Source organism: Astyanax mexicanus, chromosome 24, assembly GCF_023375975.1.
Source record: "Astyanax mexicanus isolate ESR-SI-001 chromosome 24, AstMex3_surface, whole genome shotgun sequence".
NCBI lineage: Eukaryota > Metazoa > Chordata > Actinopteri > Characiformes > Acestrorhamphidae > Astyanax > Astyanax mexicanus.
The window spans coordinates 33,438,739-33,448,934 of NC_064431.1; the positions used below are offsets into that span (position 1 = coordinate 33,438,739).

General features: G+C 32.8%; 1 protein-coding gene across 2 annotated transcripts in view; it reads right to left on the reverse strand.

The window, feature by feature from the left end:
• hdac11 (histone deacetylase 11) overlaps positions 1–8,961 on the reverse strand; it is a 49,692-nt gene extending 40,731 nt beyond the window's left edge. Inside the window, exons 1-5 of one of the 2 annotated variants that reach the window (XM_022682464.2) lie at positions 8,780–8,961; positions 7,891–7,955; positions 7,223–7,371; positions 5,331–5,431; positions 1,472–1,498 (exon numbers count right to left, since the gene is read on the reverse strand). In XM_022682464.2, the coding sequence (XP_022538185.1) occupies positions 1,472–1,498; positions 5,331–5,431; positions 7,223–7,371; positions 7,891–7,925 (312 nt within the window). In that variant the 5' untranslated portion in view covers positions 7,926–7,955; positions 8,780–8,961. The remainder of the gene's footprint in view (positions 1–1,471; positions 1,499–5,330; positions 5,432–7,222; positions 7,372–7,890; positions 7,956–8,779) is intronic. The other variant, XM_022682465.2, reaches the window with a different exon arrangement.
• Positions 8,962–10,196: the final 1,235 nt, after the last annotated feature.

Consider the following 10,196-nt stretch of genomic DNA (forward strand, 5'->3'; position numbering starts at 1 on the left):
ATATTTGTATTTATTTATTATTACTTTTCATTTTGTATTCTAATGTTTTATATTTAGATTTTTATGTTCTTTATAATTATTAGTTCCTTATTAATCATTTTATCATTACTTACTCTACTTTACTTACTATTACCTTTTTTTTATTTATTTTTTTTATTAATTCATTACTTTTTGTGTGTCAGTTTTTTTAAGGTCTTTTAGAATTTTCTAACTTTGTTTTACATTTCATATTTTATTCATATATATTAAATGTTGATTTAAAATTAGTATTTCTTTTATTTTTATTTTTTACTATTTTATTCCTTATTATTTTAAATTTCTTATTAAATGTTTTCAATCCCTTTTATGCTGTAAATACTTGGCAACATTGTAAATAAGGGTCATCCTCAATGTTGATTGAAACAAACTTTAATATCAGACAAATATAACCTGAGTAAATATAAAAAGCAGTTTTTACAGGATACCTTTATTTTACTATCATATTAAGGGCAAAAAGCAATCCAAACCAATCCAAGAATTAACACCACCTTAACTTAAAATAACTGTGGATTTTTTTTTTTTTTTTTTGGAAAGCTGAGTTCAATTTTACAACTAAAAACCACCAGGTCTGATTACTGCCAAATCTGTAGAATCAAGAAATCACTTAAATAGAACCTGTCTGACAACATGAAGCAGATAAAAGATCTTAAAATTTAACCCGAATTATACCCGATCTGAAGAAATTCAAAACATTTCCAGAAATTCAAGATATTACTCCAAAAGGGCATGGACAACTCATCCATGAGGTCACAAAAGGAGCTTGAGTAATTAATCCAACACATACATCTACATAAACTTAAGTAATCAGATAATAATTTTACATAATTAGATCAATAATCAGTTAAAAACAAAAAAAAAATACTACTACTGGGTCTGTTTTCACTCATGCACAGACTGAGACATCCCATAATAATCCAGTTAAGAGTATAAGACTTAATATAAGTAAAATAATCAGCTGAGAAATCTGCTGATTACTGATTTCAGAAATCAGAATATGCTGTTTAATTCAGTTTTTGAAGAATCTGATAAATGCAGTAAACTGATTTTGAACATATTTTTATTACATGTCTCTTTTACTTAAAAATTGCATGAAGTGTTGCATGAACTAAAAGATTCAATTTCACGCTTTTAACTGCATTTCTCTGCATGAGTTTGGTAAAGGCGGCTTCTAATGGTTCATATTAAAACTCCACTTCATTAGTTTATGATCTCATCTACAACATTTCTGGGAAACCCACCAAAAACTGGTAAATCAGGCTGTAAAAATAAAATTCCCTTTTTAGCTCTTTTCTATAGGTTGCCGTTGGGAGTTTCAATACAAAAACGGGTGACAAAATGTTAAAGCATGGCAACAAACCACTATTAAAGTATTTCACAAAGTGCAAAAATAAGAGTGAAGCAAATATATTCCGTCACAGTGGAACTGATATACCTCTCTCGAGCCCTCCAAGATATCGTTCTGCATGCAGGAAAAGAATAAATACACATTTTTAAGGGTGATGAACTCCCTGCAACTGATAGAACTGATAGAACTGATGATTTCTAGATCGGGGGTGGGAAAATCGAGGGCCTATATCTAGTAGCTTTAATGATAATGCTAACAAAAGCTAAGGCTTATGAAGTGGAAGCTTAAAACACTAGCAGAGCCCCCCCTGCCCCCCTATTGTGGAGATCTGTGCAAGCGCAGCAGCCGGAATTAGGTACAAAATCACATATATCACATATATATATCTATCTATATATCTCATATATATATATATATATATATATATATATATATATATATATATATATATATATATATATGTCATTATACAAGGCAGGTTTGCATCTTTGTTTTATTTGTGCACTGTAGCTACGAGGCTAATGCTAACATGAAGAGTGAAAGCTTAAACAGGGGCAGATAAATTACTAATTTCTTTCATTTCATTAATTCCTGTTTCTCTAAACATAAAAAGTAACAGGAGTGAGTTCCAGTAACAGGAACAGGACTTTTTTTGGGATAAATATCAATCATTTGAACATGCAGTCAACCGTTTCTTTAAAATGAAGACCTTTCTTGAGCGAAACAGTATTAAAAAATGAGGTAAAGCTGCCTGAGTTTGACCCGTACATGTTCTGAATAGTTAAATATATGTGTTATTAGAATAACTGCTAGTCCTATCATTAGGAGGTGATATCCCTGGTGATATCACATCCTACGTCTGAGTCCAGGACTTCACTGTCTCTAGGTGAGTAGGATAGCACCACTCCATCAATCACTTAGTGTGATAACAGCCCGGGTGGACGGCCATTAGCTTAGCTATTAGCTTTTATCCTGCAGCGAGTGCATCCGGCTGTGTGGATGGATGCTAGTGTTAAGCTGCTAGAGTCGAGTCATTCATTAAAATTAACTTCTACATCGTTATCCACAATTTTCACCAATAGTATTCCAGGTGTGAGTAGCTCCTTCCTTTCTGTTTTGCATTGGATTGCATTGGGTTTTTGAGTGTAACTACATGTAGTTGTGACGCCAGGTAGAGAGGAGTGACGCGAGCAGTGTTAAAAATACAGACAGGTTTATTAGCAGGAAGGCTAACAGGTTCTGCTAACAGAATAACCAAGTAAACAATGATCTCACCGATAACCAGAGACGTAGTCAAAAATACAGTCCGAGTTCAAAACCGAGAAACAGTCCAACCATACAACAAATCCAATAAGGGCAAAACAAAAGACATAAACCGATAATCCGAAAACAGGGTCGTAACGAGAAGGCAAAAACAGTAATCAGGAAAACGCTTAGTACGCAACATGAGTCGGCAATACCTCGCAGTGTTTGTTTACAAACGGATGCCTTAAATACAGGATCTAGATAAGAATGAACCGGAAGTAATTTAGTACACAGGTGAATCAGAGCGTCGGAGCGTAACGTGATTGGGTGAAGGTGAAGGGTTATTATTGATGTCATAATCAGGGGAATTCTGGGAAATAGAGTCCGGTAGTGTGGAAGGAGAACCAGGCTGCGTAACAGTAGTATATATGGTTGATATAGATAAGTAAATAAAATACGTTTTTGATACGCTGCTGATTTTGCTAATTTTCCCACCTACACAGAATAAAGGTCTGTAATTTCTATCATGGGTCCACTTTAGTCAGTTAATATTCAACATCAACATGTGGAATCTCTATTTGGTATTATTAATATAGGTTTATAACCTACTTAATAATTATTAATATATTATTTGTAAACCCTTTATAAAGGAGACTTATTTTAAAGTGGTACTCTTTTATCTACACTACATACTCCATACTCTAAACAGTAGTTGGTATTAGTAATTGTTACACTATGGGGACGCACCCACTGAGTCATTTATTTACAGAAAATGAGAAATGGCTGAAATAACAAAAAATATGCAGAAAAAAGAACTTTTAGACCTCAAATAATAAGAGAGCACTTAAAAACGATGAGTTTCTTTGATTTTACCAAATTAAAAACCTCTGGAATATAATCAAGAGGAAGATGGATGATCACAAACCATCAAACCACCAAACTGAACTGCTTGAATTTTTGCACCAGGAGTAAAGCAGCATAAAGTTATCCAAAAGCAGTGTGTAAGACTGGAGGAGGAGAACATGATGCCAAGATGCTCTAAATGACTAAAATATTTTTTAATTTGGAATTTGATTTATTATTAATGGTTTATAACCTAAATCCTCTGGAAATGATTTATAAACCTATTATAAAGGAGACTTATTTTAAGGTGGTACTCTTTTATCTATACTGCATACTATACTACATACTCTAAACACTAGATGATATTAGTAATTGTTACGCTATGGGGACGCACCCACTGAATCTCTGAGTCATTTATTTACAGAAAGTTATCCAAAAGCAGTGTGTAAGACTGGTGGAGGAGAACATGATGCCAAGATGCATGAAATTAAAACTGTGATTAAAAACTTTCTTCTTTGCATTATTTGAGGTTTGAAAGCTCTGCATCTTTTTTTTTTTTTGTTATTTAAAACATTTCTCATTTTCTGCAAAAAAATGCTCTAAATGACTAAAATATTTTTATTTTGAATTTGATGTTTTATTAATGGTTTATAACATACTTAATATAATAAACTATTTATAAATCTATTATAAAGGAGCATTATTTTAAGGTGGTACTCTTTTATCTATACTGCATACTACATACTCCATACTCTAAGCACTAGCTGGTATAAGTAATTGTTACGCTATGGGGACGCACCCAATGAATCTCTGAGTCAGGGGTCCTCAGGACGTACAGTACAGGACAGTGAATGATGACGGGACTCGGGCCGAGCCTGAGCACCAGTGTTCGGGCGCGGGTCTGTCTGCAGGGGGACTGTGACCTGATTGATTTGGATGGAAATCTGCGTCTCCTCAGGGAAACTCAGAGCATTTTAACTGCAGACTCTTTCTGCTCGTCACTGTTCAGAAGCTCGGGAGGGAAAATGACGGAGAGCACAGAAACAGAGAGGAGGATTCACTACAAGCAGTGGAGATTGCCTCACTAGTAACATTACACAGAGAATTCACCAATTTGTTCACTTAACTCAAATACAACCACGATTTCAAAGAAGATGGGACGCTGTGTAAAATATAAAATAAATGTACAGTAGCAGAATATACAGCTCTGGAAAAAAAATAAGAGAACTCTTCTATAAACTACAGACAACATTTCTCCCAAATTCCAAATAAAAATGGAATATAATCAAGAGGAAGATGGATGATCACAAGCCATCAAACCACCAAACTGAACTGCTGGAATTATTTTTTGAACCAGGAGTAAAGCAGCATAAAGTTATCCAAAAGCAGTGTGTAAGACTGGTGGAGGAGAACATGATGCCAAGATGCATGAAATTAAAACTCTGATCTGACTCTTTCTGAACTCTTAAAACTTTATAAATATGAACTTTTTGTTTTCTTTGCATTATTTGAGGTCTGAAAGCTCTGCATCTTTTTTGTTATTTCAGTCATTTCTCATTTTCTGTAAATAAATGCTCTAAATGAGAATATTTTTATTTGTAATTTGGGAGAAATGTTGTCTGTAGTTTATAGAATAAAACAACAATGTTCATTTTACTCAAACATAAACCTATAAATAGCAAAATCAGAGAAACTGATTCAGAAACTGAAGTGATCTCTTCATTTTTTTCAGAGATGTACATATTTCTATTTTTCACAGCGTTCCACCTTTCTAAAATCAGGGTCTGAATTAACAGTATTTAGTAAAAAACTGTAAAATACAGATGCAGTAAGCATAGCTTGGGTTAATCAGCTTTACCTTGAGTCTGTTCAGGTATCGTTTGGTATGAACCACCAGGAGATCCTCCTCACTGGCCTCCCGCGCCGGAACTATCACTTCATCCGTGATAAACTGCTCCTCTGTGGAGAAAACAAAAGAAAGAAATAAAAAAGTACTAATTTTAAATCAACATTTAATAAAAAAATATATATATGTAAAACAGAAAATTCTAAAATACCATGAAAAAACAAATTTGACAAATAAAAAGTAAAAAATGTATAAAATATGAATTGGTACCACTTTAAAATAAGACTACCTTACGGTTAGTTTATTAATGGTTACTAATTAGGTTGTAAATGCCTTAAAAATCATTAATAATCAGTTATAACACATACGTAGAAAGGGCAACATTGACCTGTTGTTTGCCGAATAGTGAACTATATCACACAGCCGTCTATATTGTTCCCCTTTCTTAAAAATGTGTTATAATTGATTATTAATGATTTTTAAGACATTTACAACCTAATTAGTAACCATTAAAAAACGAATTGTAAACCATTTATTAATCCTTTATAAAGGTAGTCTTATTTTAAAGTGGTACCCATAAAATAAACAAAAAGATAATAGTAAAATTAAGTAAGATGATAAAAATGATGAGAAGTGATTAAATGAATAATAAAACTTAAAAAAAAGAACAAGAATGAAAATATAAAACATTAAAATAAATCATAAAAATTAAATAATAATAAATAAACAAAAAATAATAAAAAATACTATAAACAAAACGATCACAGGCTTTCTGATGGTGTAATAAATAGATAACAAATAAAGCCAGAAGGATCTGAGTTTTAACTGCTGAGTTTTTTTTTATCTGAGGCTCTGCCAGAGCCGCACTCTTCCTCTGACCTTCGTCTTTTACCTGCTACTTCTGCTGCTCCCGCCGGGCTTCTGCTCCCCTCATTATCTCCACCTCCCTCCTCCACCTCCCATCCATCCCTTCATCTCTCCCTCCATCCTTAATCACACAGCCCCTCCCCCACGGACTCCCGTAACTTTGGGTCACGAGTGTTACAGTAGGGTTATAAAAACGTTTCACCAAAGACTATAGTACTCTACTACCAGACGCAGCAACAGCTTCTTCCCTCAGTCCATCAGACTCCTCAACACACTGAGAACTAGAGATCCCTATTTTATCATTTTATAGGCGAGACGTCAACTGCTTTGCACCGTACAGCTTGATTTAGGGCAGTGTGTCACTGTGTCTTTGCTATCGTAACAACGGGAAAAGTACACCTTGCACGACTAAAAAAAAGCAAACAACAGTCATTCACAGTACTAATACTCGTAATTGATCATGGATGTGATGATCAGTGTTGCTCATCATTCTCTTTAAGAGTAGAACCAGGTGAGCTCTGACTTTGGTGCATTGCTATTTTAACGGTGCAGCTACCTGGACGTGTCCAACAAACTCTTCTCAGCAGAGGAAACTGAGCTGCTGGTTGACGCTGTGAAGGAGCTCCAGCAGCTCATTTATTACAGAACAGCAATGTTATTTTTTTTTATTTACTATTCTGTTTATTGTTGATGCAAATGTTGGGTTTGTGCACGGCTGCATTGCCAAGATAGCGATGAACGTCTGACTGTTGCCGTCTGTCTAGGTTGTATTCAGTCAGTGGAGCTCCTGTGTTTTCTGTTACCAAGATAAACAAGCAAAACTCCAGAAATGTAAGAAAGTCTAAATAAATCCTTAATTTCTGATATTAAATTATTTAGGAGTATTGTATAGAATAGTATAGTGATAATATCATATTGTAAGATGATGTCCTATGATTCCCACCTCTACTCAGTGATGATTTGAGCCTTTTAAACTCAAAAAGCCCTAAAAAAAACTCAATATGTCAAAAAGTTAAAAAGTAAAACAGCAGTTTTACCTTTTAGAAAGTGAATGACCTTCCCCCATTTCCCAGCATCAAAGGGATGGAGCTTCTCCAGACCCATGAAGGTGATGTTATACTCCGGAGAGTAGACGATAGGCAGACATGTCGGAGGAACCTGTACATACAGCTCCGTCCGGTGTGAACTAGAGAAAAATGGAACAATGTGATGTATATTTTAGTTTGGTTTTAGGTATTGATTTACAAATTTTATTGTATCACTGTAATTTCTTAATATTTAGATTTATTTATATGAATAAATCTAAATATAAAAAATAAAATGTATATATATATATATATATATATATATATATATATATATATATTTGTATAAATATTTGTATTTGTATAATTTGCATATGTTTGTGCTATTTACAAAATGAACCTCACATATTTGTTTTTATATTTACTGCAAAAAAAAGTTTCAAATTATACAAATTAAATAATTAGAAATACTAACTCCCACTATCACTTCACACATCTCAAATATAATGGTGCTATATACACATTTTGTACATATTAATAAATTACACAGCATAACTTTACATTACTTTACATTACTACAAAATTAAGATAAATTTGTTGGTTTGTTTTTCAGTTGCAACTAAAGTAAATTTAACACTTTAAACTGGGTGTTTGTAGTTCATTTTTAGTTTATTACTCACCCCTTGTTTCCTTCTGTAGTTTCTTTACTGGACATGTTGATCTCTGCACCCCAGCATTATTCGACCTAAAGAGATAAAAAAAAATAATAATAATAATACCTGTTTAATTATATGAACTTAGTGCATTTCTAAATAATAATCGTCTGTTTAGTTGTTGTTTAACGTTACATAAACTACATTTTCCACAATACTCGGCTACACCTGAGCATGAGCGGCTCGAATTTCAGTTAATAAATGCAGAATTATCAAATGAACAAGAAAAACAATACTACTACTACTACTACTAATAATAATAATAATAATAATAATAATAATAATAATATATATTTTTTATTTATAGAGAATGCATATACAAAAACCAGCATTTAAACACAACCAATTATTAAATAATTAAAATTGGTAAGAGTTACAAGATAAAAGACAAAGCAGATTCACTTAATTTAAGTTGAATAAATGGTAGGAACAAATAAAAGTAAGAAGAAAAAAACTAAATAGAAATAACATTAAATAATTAAATTAAATAAAGTAAAATACGGTGTCCGGGTAATATTAAGATCGAATAATAAGCAATATTTTAAGTTTAAGTCGTTAAAATAATAGATAAAAAGTGCACTGAACCTGAGCCTTAACAGACGCTCTCACTCTACACACTACATTTCCCACAATCCTCGGCCCCTGCTGCGCATGCGCGGCAGCAATTTCAGAGACGCAACATTTGGTGTTTAGGAGAATATACAGTGCTCTGGTTATTTCGCGTTAATGTAAAGATCGCGGGCGGTCTGAGCGGGTTTAATACAGTCTGATTTATTAACTGAGGTTATTAATTTAATAACTCTGAGCGGATAAAGCGGATTATTAGAGAAAAAGCGCTGTAAATACAGAAACTCACCTGCTGGTGTTTATATTCTACAGCGCTGCTGCTGCTGCTGGAGAACCGCAGATCTCATATACAGGTTTATATATCTATATATCTGTATCTCTATATATCTCTCTATATATCTCTATATATCTGTATTAAACTGATTTATACAGACTGACAGAAGCGCTCGAGCTGCTTTTCCTACCGTCCCATTTCCGCACTCCGCGTGATGACGTCACACGCCGTTGACAGTGCACAGCTGTGCACATCTGCACAGATTCAGTAAAAATCCTATAAAATATATAAAAATAGCTCTTAATTTCATATTTACTGCTGTTGTGCTCTGTTTTAAGCGACACACATGACTGAAATATAGAGTTGGGTGTCTGATTTGAATCAATATTATAAATAATATATGTATATATTACATTTTTTTTTAAATTTAAAATAATTAAAATTGTAAAAGGTACAATATCAAATTATAAAAGACAAAGCAGATTCACTCAATTCAAATGGAATAAGAGATAAAGAGACCAAAAAAATCATGAAATTAGGAAAAGAAGTGTCATAAATGATCCCTATAAATATATTATATAGATTAAAATCAGACACCCAGCACTATATTCCAGTTGTGTATATAGCATCATCCTTATTAGAATATCATTGAAAAGAAATTCAGTTCAAAATTATTATATAGATGTATTACACACAGAATTATCGATTTTAAGTGTTTATTTCTTATGTATCTATTATATAATATTAATTAAAATCAGACACACAACACTATATTCCAGTCAAAACTATGCATAACTATATTCCATTTTGTTTGTATATAGCATCATCCTTATGTGTATAGTAGTATTGCATTCAAAAATAGAATAAATCAGTTCAAAACTATTATATAGATGTATTAAACACACAGTGATCTATTTTAAACATTTATTTATTTTATTGTTGATTATTGATTATGGATTACAGCCAATGAAAACCCAAAAATCAGTGTCTCAGAAAATTAAAATATTTTATAAGACCAATTGGTACTTTTGGTAAGCAGTGTGGGCAGTGTGCCAAATCCTGCTGGAAAATGAAATCTGCATCTCTATAAAAGTTGTCAGCAGAGGAAAGCATGAAGTGCTGTAAGATTTTACTTTTTTTTTTCCACTAACAAATGCATATGTACATATATACATACATACATATATATATATATATATATACATGTATCGGTCAAAAGTTTTAGAACACCCCAGGTTTCTGTTGTTAGTTTTTAACACTTTAACTGCTACAGGGAGACGTCTGGCTGACCCACATGGAAACAGCAGCTTTAGCCTTTAGCTCAGATTAACATGATTAAGGACTGAGTTTCTGGAAGTTTCAGCAGAGAGGAGAATTAGAGTTAGAATAAGAGTTAATCTGACAGGAGAAGAAGAACAGCAGTAATAAAATC